Source organism: Primulina eburnea, chromosome 10, assembly GCF_022965805.1.
Source record: "Primulina eburnea isolate SZY01 chromosome 10, ASM2296580v1, whole genome shotgun sequence".
NCBI lineage: Eukaryota > Viridiplantae > Streptophyta > Magnoliopsida > Lamiales > Gesneriaceae > Primulina > Primulina eburnea.
In genome coordinates this window covers 3,798,618-3,815,581 of record NC_133110.1, presented here as the reverse complement: position 1 = coordinate 3,815,581, position 16,964 = coordinate 3,798,618, and the positions used below count along the sequence as shown (strand labels likewise).

Sequence of the window (16,964 nt, the reverse complement as noted above, 5' to 3'; positions counted from 1 at the left end):
ATTAGACAATTATTTAAATCTTAGACAAAGGATTGTATTTTACTAGCATCGAGTTTCATATCTCCCATATGAATCCAGATAATTTGAAGATTATATGAAGATCTAGAATGTAACCTAGGAAAACAAGCTTATTCACCTTCTCAAGATCACCACAATACTTCTTGAACTTGTATTCCATTCTCTCATCAACTTCTTGCAATGAAAGATCAATAGTGTCAAGTATTATCATGAGTGTCCTCATTGCAACTATTTTCCCCAAATCAAGGGTGATATTGGTTTCTTGCTAACATAATATATAACAACAAATACGACAACGTTATCATCAAGCTGTTTTTTGTTAAAAATGTGAGGTGTAAAAGCATCATTAATGAACGATTGTGTTAAGATTGGTTGAGAAGAACTTGACTTCACCGCATCATGAGAAAAATGTTTGCATTTATTTACATGCCTACCAATGTCATTATTCTCATGTGTTCGGTTATGAGCAGGAACTTCAGTTTTACAATAATTACAAACAACAACATCAATGACTTTTTTTTTTTTTTTTTTTTTTTTTATCATTTCTCCTTATGATTTTTTTGGCGTGTGACCACACAGCTACTACTTTTTTTTTTTTTTTTTTGCTCCAATATCTGCTACTTCCTCAAGAATTGTCGGTGTTTTGGGTGGAATAATATTTGAAGTTTAGTGGTGGAAGGAAGACCACGACTTCCACTAGATGTGCACCTAATTAATAACAAATGAAAAATATAAGTAATCATAGTGCAATTTTCTGAAATTATATGTTCATGAGCACACCAATTGCAATATTTTCTTTACTAATGACAATTATACATAAGAATGATTTAAATATCAAATATATGGTATGGCAAATATCAGTTTAGAAATGAGAAATTTACAAATGACTGTTCACAAAGTAACAAATTTGTTTAAAACTTTCCAAATGTGAGAAAACAGAGAAAAACAAAAACAATCGAACATATAAAATGCAGATTTCGTTGATCTATATTCACGCACAAACTTTGAAGATATTTAATTTTTTTAAATCATTTTATCTGGAAGTTTATCTGATGCGCTTATAGTTAGTTTGTCGAAATCCTGTCCAGAATATTAGACTTGAAAGTTCAAAGAATTTGGCAGACAACATCGTATCAATTTGGATTTCAAAATATGACATTCTAATTTTTTCAAACATTGTTCCAAATACCATACTTGAAAGTTCAAAGGAAAAGGAAATTTTGACCAGGATAATTTCTTAAAACCGTTCTAAGAAAACTTTTTTATTTTATTCTTTGAACCAAAAGTTTATTCTTTATTACACCTGAATTACATGTGTTTTAGTATATATATATATATGTATATACATTTCTGGATGTATAAAAATATATATGTGAGATCCCTTATATAATATTTTATTTTATAATACATATAAATGAGGCCTCTTGAAGACTGTCTCACGAATATTTATCTGTGAGACGGGTCAACCCTACCGATATTCACAATAAAAAGTAATATTTTTTCATGAATGACCCAAATAAGATATCTATCTCATAAAATACGAACCGTGAGACTGTCTCACTCAAAATATTGCCTAAATATAAATGTCGAATGAATAACATGTCTCCCAACATTATTATAAAAAAGAACGACCCTGCAATAAAATTTAACCATGTAGAAGTGGCTTTTCGTATACATGACGTTTGGCATGATGCGAGGTTATATAGTAAAGATTTGTTTTGCTTGCTCCTCCCAAATCATTTTCACTTGAAATTTTCTTTCCTATTTCACGGGTTTTCCACGAAAGTTTATGGCCAAGCAACCCATGCACTATATAGAAGAGAGCGTGCTCGTTGCCATAAATCACTCGTGTTGCTTTCTTGATTCATGATCAACATTAATCCTTTTAGATGATACCTTTATGCTCTGTAAACTTTACTCCGCGCAAGCTTAAGATATATAGATCTGTTTAAGAAATTCAAGATTGTTGCGACGGTAGATGGCCACGATTTTGGCTGGTGATGATCTGGATAGAACAGTCAGCAGTAGGCATACCCGGACATCTTCTGGGCGGCTGAGCTTGCAAGATGTGTGGCAGCCGCCGCCAGATGTGTTCAGTCGCAGCTTCAGAGAGGATGATGAGGAAGAGCTGCGGTGGGCCGCCATCGAACGGCTGCCTACTTATGATCGGATGAAAAAAGGTGTCCTGACGGAGTTGATCCAAAATGGGGAGGTGAAAGCTAGTGAGATTGACGTACGCAAGCTCGGAGACGATGAGAAAAAACTTTTGATGGATAAAATTCTCAAGGCCGTCGAGGATGACTACGAGAGGTTTCTACAAAGGCTGAGGAGTCGCATTGATAGGTGATCTGTTTGTGCGTGAGTGATGATCAAATATCTGTGTGCCGATGGATTCTTGATGTAAAGTGTTTTATGATGGCTATGCAGGGTGGGAATAGATACACCAAAAATCGAGATAAGATACGAGCATTTGTCCGTCGATGGAGACGTGTATGTTGGAAAAAGAGCACTGCCGACTTTGATTAATGCAGCAATGAATGCTATTGAGGTATACTTCGATGTACTTTGGATCAACCGTTCATGAATATTTGATTTTCTTTTGAGTACTGAGAATTTTGAGATGCATGGGTGTTTCCTTCTTTGATCAAACTTATTGAATAGTTAATATAACATTCAAGAAAGTAAAAGAATAATTTTGTTTCTGTATTTTGGGTGGTAAATATGGATAACAGAATATTTTGGTACGGTTGCGGATAGCCCCATCGAAGAAAAAAAACATTCAAATACTAAAAGATGTTAGTGGGATAATCAAACCATCAAGGTATTTTTAAAATTTTTGTGTTGATTTTATTGAATATTCGATCATCATTTTCTTAGTTTGTGTAAAGATCGAGTTTTTGCTTATCAGGATGGTCTTGCTGCTGGGTCCTCCTGGTGCCGGAAAGACATCATTATTGCTCTCACTTGCTGGGAAGCTTGATGGTGGTTTAAGGGTACATTTTTTGTGCCATGTATCTATTTCAAGATTTATATTTTGTTTTCTATGTTCGCCATTTTTTAATATTTGCTGAGATCTCTTTTATCCAGAAATCTGGGAGGATCACCTATTGTGGGCATGAGTTAAGTGAATTTGTGCCTCAAAGGACATGTGCTTATATCAGCCAACACGACCTTCATCATGGGGAGATGACCGTGAGGGAGACTTTAGATTTCTCAGGTCGTTGTATGGGCGTCGGCACAAGATACGAAATGCTCGCAGAACTCTCTAGGCGGGAGAAAGAAGCTGGCATCAAGCCTGACCCTGAAATTGACGCGTTCATGAAAGCTACATCTATTTCAGGTCAAAGAAGTAGTTTGGTCACAGATTATGTACTAAAGGTTTTGTTTTCGTGCCTCAGATTCTCCGAAGTCTTCTTCTTAAAGTATGCGGATTTAAGGGGATCAAAACTAACTTCTGTTGCTCGAATGACAGCTTCTTGGATTGGACGTATGCTCAGATATTATGGTAGGTAACGAAATGAGAAGGGGAATTTCAGGAGGGCAAAAGAAACGAGTGACTACAGGTAGATATTCACAATCCTGGGTAAAATGGTAAGACTTCTACACTATGACATCAAATTTTGTGATACGTTATTTTGTCTGGTTTCACAGGAGAGATGCTAGTTGGAAGCAAACGAGCTCTTTTCATGGATGAAATATCAACTGGTTTGGACAGCTCCACCACCTTTCAGATTGTCAAGTACATGAGGCAAATGGTGCACATAATGGACGCGACAATGATCATCGCTCTACTACAACCAGCCCCTGAGACATATGACCTTTTCGATGATGTTATCTTATTGTCTGAAGGTCAAATCATCTACCAAGGTCCCCGAGAAAATGTTCTCGAGTTCTTCGAGCACCTGGGATTCAGATGCCCTGAACGGAAAGGAGCTGCCGATTTTCTTCAAGAAGTGACATCCAAGAAAGACCAGGCACAATATTGGTTCAAGAAAGAACAATCATACAAATATATCTCAGTTGCAGAGTTTGCTGACGCCTTCAACTCCTTTCACATTGGCCAAAATCTTTGTGAAGAGTTGAGCATTCCGTATGATAGTGCCAAAGTCCACCCTGCTGCTTTGGTAAAAGAAAAGTATGGCATCTCCAACTGGGAACTATTTCGTGCCTGCTTTTCGAGAGAATGGCTGCTCATGAAGCGTAACTCGTTTGTATATATATTCAAGACTACACAAATAACAGTTATGTCGATTATAGCGTTTACATTGTTCTTAAGAACAGAGATGCCACACGGTAGACTAATAGATGGCGGAAAGTTTTTCGGAGCACTTTTCTTCAGTCTAATAAATATGATGTTTAATGGGATGGCCGAACTTACATTGACAGTTTTTAGGCTTCCGGTGTTCTATAAGCAAAGAGATTTCTTGTTCTATCCGGCGTGGGCTTTTGGTTTGCCTATTTGGATATTAAGAATTCCCATATCTTTTATGGAGTCTGCAATATGGATAATTTTAACTTACTATACAATCGGGTTTGCTCCTGCTGCTGGAAGGTAATACACTCTCGTAGTTTCAATTTTTGTCTCATCAGTTCGGACATTAATGTTTCTGACCAATTTTACATTGATGCTCTAGATTCTTCCGACAGTTTTTGGCATTCTTCAGTATACATCAGATGGCTCTTGGTCTGTTCCGTTTCATTGCTGTTATTGGAAGAAATCAGGTTGTCGCAATGACTTTAGGGACCTTCACTTTGCTCCTGGTCTTCGTTCTTGGGGGTTTTATTGTTTCGAAAAGTAAGATTCTTGATCAATTCTGTAATTTGGAACTTTTACTATTCCCCAGCTGAATCTTATCTTTGCCGATAGATGATTTGGAGCCATGGCTTAAATGGGCTTATTATGTCTCTCCCATGAGTTACGGACAAAACGCGATAGCTATGAATGAATTTCTCGACAAAAGATGGAGTACCGTAAGTTCCAAGTTCATTTCCTCATAATTTTGTGATACATAACCGTATTTGATGGTTCAAAACTTCTTAATGCAGCCTAATACAGATCCTCGATTCCACGAAACAACTGTCGGGAAGGTTCTACTTCAATCGAGGGGCTTCTATACCGCAGACTATATGTTTTGGATTTGTGTTATTGCACTGATAGGATTTTCGATTCTTTTCAACATTTTTTTCATTGCAGCACTGAGTTTCTTGAATCGTAAGTTTATAATCGGTTGCAATTTTATTGTTTTACAATGAAGCCTAAATTGACACATTTCATATCTTTTCAGCTTTGGCAGATTCAAAGACTATAACCATGGACGAAAATGACTGCAAAAAGAAATCTTCTGCATCTGAAGGTGATCGCGACTATATCTGATAGATTTTAGTGTCTCATAGCATTGAGCCATTGACGAGACAAAATCTATGTTACTGCCCTTTGCTCACAATATACATGTACTTTTGTGTTTCATATACTTGTCTACAGACTTTGAAAATGAATTGAAACAAGCTTCAAACAGCACAGTGGCTCATACAGCGAAAAAAGGAATGGTTTTGCCATTTCAGCCTCTGTCACTTGTGTTCAACCATATGAACTACTATGTGGATATGCCTGCTGTATGTACATTCTTTCTTGTTTTTTTTTCCTCTTTCGTTCTAAATTTTTTGTCTTCTAATATCTTATTCTCATGAATCATTGAGGTGTTATATATATGGGTTTTTGGGCAGGAAATGAAAGCTCAAGGCTTGGGAGAAGATCGTCTCCAACTACTACGAGATGTGAGTGGTGCTTTCCGTCCTGGAATATTAACAGCACTTGTTGGTGTCAGTGGAGCCGGAAAGACAACCTTAATGGATGTTTTAGCCGGAAGAAAGACTGGTGGATACATCGAGGGAAGTATTAGCGTCTCAGGGTACCCGAAAAATCAGGAGACGTTTGCCCGGGTCAGTGGGTACTGTGAACAGAATGATATTCATTCACCCCATGTTACAGTCTATGAATCTATTCTATACTCTGCTTGGTTACGCCTTCCAGTAGAAGTAAAGAGTAACAAACGGAAGGTACCGTGTCATCAATTTTTCTTGAGGTGCTATTTTCATATTCTAATGGATCGAAAGATGATTTGAAAAGTTATACCTATTTTTACTATCTTGACTATAGATGTTTGTGGAAGAAGTAATGGAATTAGTCGAGCTTAACACCATAAGAAATTCGCTAGTCGGGCTACCTGGCATTGATGGCCTTTCAACTGAACAAAGAAAGAGGCTAACTATTGCGGTAGAGTTGGTTGCGAATCCATCCATCATCTTCATGGACGAACCAACATCAGGTCTCGATGCTAGAGCTGCCGCAATTGTCATGCGTGCTGTGAGAAATACGGTGGACACCGGCAGAACCATCGTTTGCACAATTCACCAACCGAGTATAGATATATTCGAAGCCTTTGATGACGTATAGTACAATCTTCTTACTCTTTTTTTGTTTCATTCTACCTATCCATCGAGCATCTTAGCTATAAACCGTGCATTTGGTACAGCTACTTTTGATGAAGAGAGGAGGACAAGTCACCTATGCCGGATCACTCGGACACCATTCCCATAAGCTTGTAGAATATTTTGAAGTGAGTATAATCTCTAAGAAATCGAGAAATCTATTACCATAATTTCATTCTTGTAATTGCTAACGCCGTTTGTTTTTCCTCCACAGGCTATTCCCGGGGTTCCTAAGATAAAAAGCGGGTACAACCCAGCTACCTGGATGTTGGACATCAGCACTCCAGCAATGGAAGGGCAACTTAGAATCGATTTTGCTGATATATATGCAAGTTCATCCCTTTATCAGTAAGTAAAAAAGGAAAAGTTATAACTTGATTTCAATGTTGTCGATATTTGAGTTAATCTGAATCTCATTTCCCCACTTCATTACAATTTTTTAGGAGAAATCAAGAACTTATCAAAGAACTAAGCACACCTCCACCAGGATCCGAAGATCTTTTTTACCCTACAAAGTATTCACAACCATTTTTTAATCAGTGCAAAGCTTGTTTCTGGAAGCAGTTTTGGTCTTATTGGAGGAATCCTCGTTACAATGCCGTTCGATTTTTCATGACTACTGTGATCGCTATTATATTCGGTATTATTTTCTGGAACAAGGGGAAAAAAACGTGAGTTTGGCCGTTTTATGTTTCAATATATATGCAATAGCTTGCGTTTTCGGGCTGTCTAAGACATTATTTGTTTTGACAGAGGAAAACAACAAGATCTTCAGAATCTTTTGGGAGCTTTCTATTCGGCTATTCTATTCCTCGGTGCCAGCAATAGTAACTCTGTGCAAAGTGTTGTTTCTGTCGAGAGAACGGTTTCCTATCGAGAACGTGCTGCTGGAATGTATTCAGCTCTTCCTTATGCAATCTCTCAGGTATCAGGAATCACTTTAAATCGATGGATGGACATGGTAGCTTGAAAGACATGAAAATTCTAATCTGGACATATTCCTTACTTTTGTTTAGAACTCAAGTAAAACTTGGTTTTTTTGTGCAAAAGATTACATACTTACAACTTTCTATATTTTTTTTTTCAGGTGGCCATAGAGATGATTTATGTAGCAATTCAAACTGTGGTTTACGCTGTTATACTGTACTCAATGATCGGTTTCGAATGGACAGTCGGGAAATTCTTCTGGTTCTACTACTTCATTTTCATGTGCTTCGTATACTTCACCCTATACGGGATGATGCTCATTGCCCTGACTCCAGGTCTCCAGATTGCTGCCATCGTGGCATCATTCTTCGTTAGTTTTTGGAACTTGTTCTCCGGTTTCCTCGTCCCTCGAACGGTTAGTCCACACTCTTCCATTGATAAGACTAGTCCATTTTTATGGATCATACTCACTGGAAAACATGTATGTTTGCTGCAGCAAATTCCTATATGGTGGAGATGGTACTACTGGTGTTCTCCGGTTGCATGGACGATATACGGGGTCGTTACGTCTCAAGTTGGTGATTTAACTTCTGGAATAGAAGTGCCTGGAGATGGTGTTATGACAGTTAAGGCTTACCTTAAACATAGCTTAGGTTATGATCATGATTTTTTACCAGTTGTTGGTGTGATGCATTTGGTTTTTGTGCTGCTCTTTGTTTTGGTTTTTGCTTTTGGTATCAAATGTCTCAACTACCAAAGGAGATGAAGAAACCAACTCCCTGTGAATCATTCAATCTTCAACATATTAATTGGAAATAGATACTTGTAGATTATCCGATTATTATGGCCAAGATTTTATCTTTGGGTCTTTCATTTTTCATGTTTTTAAGCTTATTATTTGTTTTTTATCCTAGGATTATTTTAGGTAGGTTGCCACTTAAATTCATGTTTGTTGCTCTTAAAATAAATTATTTTATTTTGTGAAATTAAATATTATACCAACATTCTAATTAAGATGCAAAACTTTAAAAAAAATACGAAAAAGGAACGAATATTGATTAATGAATGAATTAAACGTGCGACTTCTAGTTTGTCTAAGTACGGCCATTGTCTGGTTAATATTTAAATGCAAAAATTATCCCTGGTGATTAATTTCACCCTACATAATGTGACAAGAGAGTATGTGTTTGGTGCAACGGTTTCACGGATTTTTATCCATGAGATAAGTCGTCTCGATCCATATATACAATAAAAAAATAAAAAAAATTCATGTGTTAAATAAATATGAAGATTTGTCTTAAAAAATTGACTTGTGAAACAGTCTCATGAAAAATTTTCATGCATGCCGTGATAAACTAAGAATGCTTGAAACATAGAATAGGTTCCATAAAATAAAAAGTGCCCACATTATCCGATAGGTCTTCAGCGTAGGTTACTCTTCCAGTCAATGAAATCATATTATTAATTAAATCTATTATTCTTTTAATTTGAAAATCTCCACTTAGGACAAACGATTAAATTCGAGTAAACAAACATGTTTTAGTCTTTGAGCAGACAAATGCGTCTTGGAATCATTAAATATATGGAAATTATTATGCTAACTTGTCACTTCAAATTTGTAATTAAGAGAATATTACTTTTAAAATCAAATCAATCAATAATTAACTTATATACAAATTCATTAATTAAATTAGTGCGATTCGAATTAAAACAATAAATTAAAATTATTCCGAAGAAATTATTTTTTATGATCGTGGATAATGGTTCTTTTTAGCGATTATTTGTGGTAGATTGTACAATCGATCGGTGAACATTGGACCTCGCTTTTGACCTAAGAGGGAAGTTTAAATTTTTTTTTCTTCCAAAAACAGGAAAAATAAATTACAAACTAAAACATTATTTAAAGTTGTTTTCCTGATCCCCTGCTGCTATTCTCCGCATCGCCATATAAATTATATATATATTTTTACTATCAAAATTTGTGTTTCTTACTAAGACATAAGAAGTGTTTGAGTTGGTGGAATAACTGCATATTTGATCCATTATTAGAAGTTTGCTTCTCCTACCGACACTTTTCTCGGACGTTCCTTCCACGTAAGGTTTGTTCAATCCGGTTTATCTTGTTAAATATGATCTGCAGCATATTGTGTAAACCTAAAGATTATCCAACGACGATGATGAGTTACTGTATCTGTCAAATCAAATCGAAAAAAAAAAACGACACCTTATATAAATAAAAACTCTAGATTTCTTAGAAGCCCGCATCTTATAAGTCGAGAGAGTAATATAATTAGATGATTTAACCAATATTAATTTCCTATTTATATAAAAAAAAATAGAAAAATAGTTATAAAAAATAATTTTAATTTTTTTTCCCAATGAATTTCTTTTACGCTCTTATTGAAAGGCACCCACCCACCTCATAGGGCAAAACAAATGGTGGGACACGACTACACTTTTTTCAAGTGATGGTACTCTGAGAGATATTGTATTTCATCAATACATACTTATTGACAGTTGTACGTTTAAAAAAGAAGTATATATATATATATATATATATATATATATATATATATATATATATATATATAATTTTTTTTTTTGAATTAAAGTTGGTTTTTGGGTACCGGAGATTGGGAATGGACTAGACATAAAGTAAAAAAAAAGGTACAATCCCATTGCATATGATTTGGTGTATAAAGTGGCCTTTTCACGCATGCGTTTTGGTTCATATTTTTCATGTATATGACTACTTATTGTCCTCAGTGCCATAAGAGGGAAACTCAAGGTTTCATGATCATTGAGTTATGGAATCGACTTGTTCGGTTAGCGACTAAATCAAATCGTTGAAGATCATATCGATCCGATTTGTTTGAGAATTTGTCGACCTTTATAAAACATTCGGATCGAATATTTCCGGTCGTTTTATATGCATGGTGCACGGTAAAAAGAAAAAAGAAATCCATCCAAATTCGTCAAAATGTAATTTTTTTTTAAAAAAAAATAATGGTTGATGTATATATGGGCCAAATTAAATGTGGATGTGCAGTTGACTTTATATTGATCTTGATGTATTATGGGAGTGTTGGGAAAAGAGAGTTCCACAAAAAGTATATGAAAACGCTTCTACTTTTAAAGTGATTTTCATGTGAGACCGTCTCACGGATCTTAATCTGTGGGACGGGTAACCCTACCCACATTCACAGTAAAAAGTAATACTCTTAGCATAAAAAATAATATTTTTTAATAGATAACCCAAATAAGAGATCCGTCTCACAAATACGACACGTAAAATCGTCTCACACAAGTTTTTACCCAACTTTTAATAAGAATTATACCGATTCATTTAATTGTTTTTGTTTATTTTTTTCCCCAAAAGAACTTTAATAGTCCGAACCAACTTTGAAAATAGGTTTACCATTTATGACTTGTTGCATGATAATTTAGGTATGATATCGTTCGTCATTGTGATGGTGGCTTGGGCACGAGGGGATGTATAATGACAACGTGATGATTGGTAGACTGTCATATATTTTTAAAAATCTGGCCATTTTCTTTTAATTGATATTACTAATTTAGGTTCGAACATTTTTTGTTATTTAACTTAAATATTTTAGGTTTCAATGGCAATAAATGTTTTGAAATCACAAATATTTCAAATTATCGCAATTATCGATTATAAGGTAAAAACTTGTGTAAAACGGTCTCACATGTCGTATTTTATGAGATGTCTCTTATTTGGGTCATCTATGAAAAAATATTACTTTTATGCTAATTTTTATTTTGAATATCGGTAGGGTTGACTCGTCTCACACATAAAGATTCGTGAGATCGTCTCATAAGAGAACATACTCATAAATCAATTAAGAAGTACACCTGAAAGTCACACAACAAAATCATATCTAAGTATTACTCGAATTGGTTTGAAATTCATGAATACAAATCTTTCAAACCAAAAACACTCTTAAATAACACGACGACCTGAACTTCATACTGTGATCACTCTTAATGTCAATATGATTATCAAGGTTACAAAGTCTTTGGTTTGAGTGCTGATTTCGATTTGGAACATGTGAATTTAATCTCCTTATTGCTCATCTGAAATGTTCTCAACATTTTTGCTATTGTTAAAATTTTCTTGACTCATTGTCTTTATAGGTCTAAGGACCATTTCCATTTATTTCATCGTACTCATTTGTATTATTTTGTTTTTGTTATTTTTTTCCTTTTTTTATAAAGGGTAGATGAGTACTAGTTAGGAGTCTCATCAACCAATAAAAGATAGTGCCACCGAGTACCTACAATTTTATAGGTGCTGCAATTGATTCTTCAACCACTTCTAAATTTAATCCGTGATTTAATCATTCTCGCCTGCTCAGCTTAGTACCGAGTCTCTGAAAAGTTCGTTATACATTTATTAAGTATCATTAATATCTCTTACTAAAAATAAGATATATTTATGAAAAAAATTATTATTCTCATTGAAAATATAGAACGGGTTGATTTGTCTCACAAAATGTAGATCGTGAGATTGTTTCACTGGAGAATTATTCATTGGAAAAAACTTATGTGAGACAGTCTCACGGGTCGTATTTGTGAGACGGATCTCTTATTTGGGTCACCCATGAAAAAGTATTACTTTTTATGCTAAGAGTATTACTTTTTATTGTGAATATGAGTAGGGTTGACCCGTCTCACGGATTATGACCCGTGAGACGGCCTCACGTGAGACTCACTCTTATTCATTATACGGTTATACCATATAACAACATGAATAGTTATTTATTGAATATAAGGCAGTACGTAAAATGTTTCAATATTATTAGATCAGGCAAGTTTTGTATATTTTATCGAAAGTTGTTGATGATCTATGACAAAAATTCACCAAATCACAAAATGAAACATTCCATGATGAAAAATCTTTTATTCATTATTTGTAAATATAATCATAACTGGTAATATCAGAATAGCTGTCCAGAAAAAAAATAAGAAATACTGGAACATCTCTAATATTTATATTTATTTATTGAAGGGAAAGTTGATGAAAAATCTCCAATCAAAACATTTCTTTGGGTTCATTCCCTACCCACAAAATTTTGGTACTATGTCATACAAAATATGATACACTTCATGTGTAAATGAGGTACACTTCAATGGAAATGTGATACTAAAAAAGTATCCAGAGACTAAACACAAAAAAAAATCGACGATTGAAGGCTGAAGGTCAATTTCTCGTTTATTGAGGGGATCATTTGACAACTTTTTGGATTGATTTCTTATATTGTGTTTGAGACCTGAGAATGTTAAGGATTCGTGCATTATTTTGAAAATGATTTTCTCTCATATTATCCTCATTAAAATTGAATTACTGTTACCTCCGTTAACAATTCTCGCTGGTTCACTAAGCTTTGATCACCGACGTCTTTGTTTTTGCCTAGAGTTGAAAGATGAGGAGAACACGAATGAAAATCTAGAAATTCAGTCTTGTTGAATAAGTGTGAAGAGACAGACAATCGAGACTGGACCCTACACTTGAAAAGTTGTGATCATTTTAATAACAAAATTTTCGGTAAAACTAAACCTAAAAGGCACTACCAATATTAACAAAAAAGATTGGGTTTCATGGGAGATCGTCTCACGGATCATAATCTGTGAGATGGTCAACCTTACTCATATTCACAATAAAAGTAATGATCTTAGCATAAAAAGTAATACTTTTTCATGGGTAACACAAACAAGAGATCCGTCTCACAAATACGACCCGTGAAACTGTCTCACACAAGTTTTTGCCAAACCAAGAAATAAGAAGATTAGTTGCACAGATTTTATTTCATTTTTCAAGATTAGTTATTTCTTTGATTTTATCTAAAATATTTGAATAATATAAGGGTGAGAAATATGTGGAGTATTATTATCAGTCGGAATTAAAATATAAATTTATATGTGTAAATTTATAACACGACCTCGCCTCGATGTTGCGGATTTGAATCAGCAAAATCTTTCCATTTCTCTCTCTCTGTTTCTTCAAAATCTCACTCGCCCCACTTTTCAAATCACTCTCAAGTCTCCATCCATCTGAAGCCTTTTCAAATCCAATTTCATTTATAAAACCCACAATTTCCCAGCACTTCTTCTTCACCTTCTGTATTCGAGATTGTCTTTCACCTATTTTTTAGTCAAAATTGTCTGTAAATGGCTGATCATAAGAAGTTGTTGCTGCATGAACTGCTGAAAGAGAACCAGGAGCCTTTTCACTTGAAGAATTACATCGCGGAGAGGCGATCCCTGTTGAAAAACCCGGCTCAGAAAACCGTTTTACAGATCAAAAAGCAGAGACCGATTGAATCTGCAGCCTCCACTTGTTTCACAAAGCCCGGGAATTTATGCAAACGTGCTTGTTTCCTGTCGTTTCAGAACTCGCCGGACGTGAGAAGATCCCCCTTCCCATCGCCTCTGAAGAGCCCTTGTAAGTCTCCACGCGGCGGAGCCACCGTGTTTCTCCATGTCCCGTCCAGAACCGCCGCTATGCTTGTCGAAGCTGCCATGAAGATTCAGAAACAGCAGCAGTCGAAAACCAACAAACCTGGGCTCGGGCTGTTTGGTTCCTTGCTCAAAAGGCTCAAGGATCGGAGCAAGAATAAAAATCCTGCTATCGTGAATCACGAAATCCGGCTTTCGACGAATCACCAGCACGACTTGGAGGGGAAATTTGAAGAAAATATGAGGATTTCGTGTTCCTGCGATAACCGTGCAGCTGAACTGGAGGCCTCAACCAGTAGTTATGGGTATCGTAACTTGGAAGACATGGTAGATAACGATTTTATCTCCGAAGATATGCTATTTTGCGAAAGCCCTTTCAGATTTTCTCTGCGCCGAAGCCCGTCTTGCTCAGGAAGCACCGCCGGACGGACGCCAGAGTTCTGCTCGCCTGCGGCGTCTCCCCGTCTGCCCGTAAAACAGGTTTGCACTCATTCTTTCTTCACTTCTTTTTTCTAAGAACATTAATTATTATTATTTTTATAATATTTATCAACTGTTTTTATAATTTACTATTATTATTATATTATTGAAAATGATTCTTTTATGAAAAGAATAATCAATCCAAATCGAACGTAGTTATTCAGAATTATTCTAATTTGTGATGGGACATAAGATTCTTTAAATCTAGTTTAACACGAAATTTTATATATTTATTTTTTAATGGAATTTCGAAATAATAAAAGTTATTTATATATATGTGCAAATGAAATATTGTGATTGTCCATTTTTATTACATGCAAAGCTTGAAAATATATAATAATTTGTAAGCAAAAACTTGTGTGAGACGGTCTAGTCGTATTTGTGAGATAAATATCTTATTTGGGTAATCAATGAAAAATTATTATTTTTTATGTTAAAGAGTATTATTTTTTAATGTGAATATGAGTAAGATTGACTCATATCATAAATTAAGATCCGTGAAACGATCTCACGTGAGATCCACTCTAATTTGTAAAAATTAATAGTGAAATCAGTTATATTAGAAGGAATAGGTTACATACATTTGACCTGTTTAATACTGTCGGTAAGGTCTGAATTGTTGGACGGTATACGACGTCCAATGACCAATATAACCTCAGGTGTTAAACTAAGATTATCGACAGTCCGCCATTTGTCCGTGCCCATTTTGGAGTTTTGGGCGACGAGTGTATTTCTCTGAATACATGTTTTTGTACTTTTTTGATTCACGCCTCTGTCAATCAAATCTTTTTTTAATTGATTTTGTCTCCCAACATAATTTTCTCACTAAACGACAAATCTTTAATTTTTGATTTAGTATTTCACCAATAATATAATTTCCCACTTTCTGTCTGCATAATTATGTTATTTTTGACTATTCTATTTTTGTGTAATTATTTTATTAAAAAAATTGTGTTGTATGATCATAATAACTTTTCATTTATTTCAATAGGAAACAGAAAATTACAAAACCAAAAGTCCTAAAGATAGAAACGGAGAAGAAGACGAAGAAGAAGAGAAAGAACATTGTAGTCCGGTATCGATATTGGATCCTCCGTTTGAGGATGAAGATGGCCATGAAAGCGAAAAAGAAGCGGAAGAAGATGACTATGATCTCGATGATACTAGCTACGACAATGTTCAAAGTAAGCAATGTTTTTACAATTTATATATATTTGATTTTTTAATTTTTTTTTTAAATAAAAGTCTTATTATTACGTTACCTGCAAAAGAATTTGAAAAGTAACATGCCCGGTCCTTTTCAAGTCTTTTACGGTCAAAATGATTCACATTCATCTGATTTTGACGTTTTTTCCTAAAACCCAACGAAACGGATGAGAGACATACACATGCGCCTTTAGTACAATTGCTAAAACGCGTACATCAATTCTCGGTTACACGTGACACGTTTTTGTCTTGGCAAGATAGTGAAGAGGAAATGAAACGTACGTTAATGGGCCAACGTTATAAATGTTTGTGTCCTTTTTCTATTATTGAATTGGGAAATCGATCAGGATAACTATACATTCTATTATTGTGTTGGTGCCTTTTTTATGTATAATTTCCAGTCTTAGACGACATCTCACATCAAGAAAAGCTAACCTTGTATACAAATTATATACATATACATTAATTTTTTTTGTGTGGGATCGTGACAGAATCTAAATTATATATAGATTAAACACATGCGAAAGATAAGACATTAATTAGTTTTCTGTAAACGTCTTTGTTTCGTCTATGGTCAACTCAAATTTTTTTAAACTGCAAGCGAGTTCACGATTTTTGTGATTAAATCGTGTAGGGGCAAAACAGCAGCTATTATACAGGCTCAGAAGATTTGAGAAGCTCGCGGAATTGGATCCAGTGGAACTGGAGAGAAAGATGCTCGACAGTTCGGACGACGAATTCGACCAAGAAACGGTAACAGAACCCGACCAAGACGACCCCTTGTCAAGGCACGACATTTTCTTGATGTCGACAAACCTGAAGAACCTCGGAACTCAACCGGTAGTCAAGGCAAAAGGGAAAATAGCTTCAAGTACTAGTAGTAATAAAGAAGTTGTTTTCGGTGTAGTTTTCAATCGGTCGGGGTCGTGGAAAGAAGTAGAGTTCGATACGATTGATAGGATGATTGACATGGATTTCAAGATGGATTTTGATGGATGGAATGGGTTTCAGGAACTGGTGGAAGATATTGCAGTCGAGTTCGAGCTCGAATTATTTGAAATGTTTGTGGAAGAATTACACGGAGAAGAGTTGTTATGCATGGATCATGGTTGCATATGATTCTCTTGTACATTTAATTTGTTTGCGATTTTCCAATGTTGGTAAGAAATATCAAAAAGAGCAGTTGAGTTGGGGATGTAGAAATGAATTTTCGAAATTATCGACTATGGCCATGTTAAGAGTACAAGAAGCAAAATTTCAAAGGTTCCCAACATGAATTTTCTTATAAAATACATTTAGTACATGCGCATGTCTTTATTTATTTTTTTATGCAAGTTAATCTCCTATTTGTACATGCAAATGAA

At 35.1% G+C, this 16,964-nt stretch overlaps 2 protein-coding genes across 3 annotated transcripts; both read left to right on the top strand.

Moving 5' to 3' along the window:
- The first annotated feature begins 1,751 nt into the window (after window positions 1-1,751).
- On the top strand, window positions 1,752-8,267 carry LOC140842610 (pleiotropic drug resistance protein 2-like). 2 transcript variants are annotated; one of them, XM_073210627.1, is made up of 20 exons: window positions 1,754-2,361; window positions 2,446-2,566; window positions 2,751-2,839; window positions 2,927-3,011; window positions 3,106-3,396; window positions 3,491-3,581; window positions 3,670-4,570; window positions 4,653-4,813; window positions 4,886-4,989; window positions 5,065-5,230; window positions 5,304-5,372; window positions 5,501-5,631; window positions 5,743-6,075; window positions 6,176-6,466; window positions 6,552-6,635; window positions 6,722-6,855; window positions 6,951-7,178; window positions 7,261-7,432; window positions 7,595-7,849; window positions 7,931-8,267. In XM_073210627.1, exons 1-20 carry the CDS (start codon window positions 1,997-1,999, stop codon window positions 8,198-8,200), a joined length of 4,341 nt encoding a protein of 1,446 aa, XP_073066728.1. In that variant the 5' UTR covers window positions 1,754-1,996; the 3' UTR covers window positions 8,201-8,267. The 2 variants fall into 2 exon arrangements, with proteins under 2 accessions (XP_073066727.1, XP_073066728.1); XM_073210626.1 differs by having other exon boundaries at window positions 1,752-2,361; window positions 7,595-8,267.
- Window positions 8,268-13,393: 5,126 nt separating this feature from the next.
- Window positions 13,394-16,873, top strand: LOC140842609 (uncharacterized). The gene is made up of 3 exons (XM_073210625.1): window positions 13,394-14,394; window positions 15,386-15,578; window positions 16,235-16,873. Exons 1-3 carry the CDS (start codon window positions 13,627-13,629, stop codon window positions 16,717-16,719), a joined length of 1,446 nt encoding a protein of 481 aa, XP_073066726.1. The 5' UTR covers window positions 13,394-13,626; the 3' UTR covers window positions 16,720-16,873.
- Window positions 16,874-16,964: the final 91 nt, after the last annotated feature.

Coding starts and splice junctions, on each gene's coding strand:
- LOC140842610 (XM_073210626.1), top strand. CDS start 1,997: ATGGCCACGATTTTGGCTGGTGATGATCTGGATAGAACAGTCAGCAGT. Junction 3,012..3,105: donor AGCTTGATGGTGGTTTAAGG/GTACATTTTTTG, acceptor TCTTTTATCCAG/AAATCTGGGAGGATCACCTA. Junction 6,467..6,551: donor TATTCGAAGCCTTTGATGAC/GTATAGTACAAT, acceptor CATTTGGTACAG/CTACTTTTGATGAAGAGAGG.
- LOC140842609 (XM_073210625.1), top strand. CDS start 13,627: ATGGCTGATCATAAGAAGTTGTTGCTGCATGAACTGCTGAAAGAGAAC. Junction 14,395..15,385: donor CCCGTCTGCCCGTAAAACAG/GTTTGCACTCAT, acceptor TTATTTCAATAG/GAAACAGAAAATTACAAAAC. Junction 15,579..16,234: donor TAGCTACGACAATGTTCAAA/GTAAGCAATGTT, acceptor TAAATCGTGTAG/GGGCAAAACAGCAGCTATTA.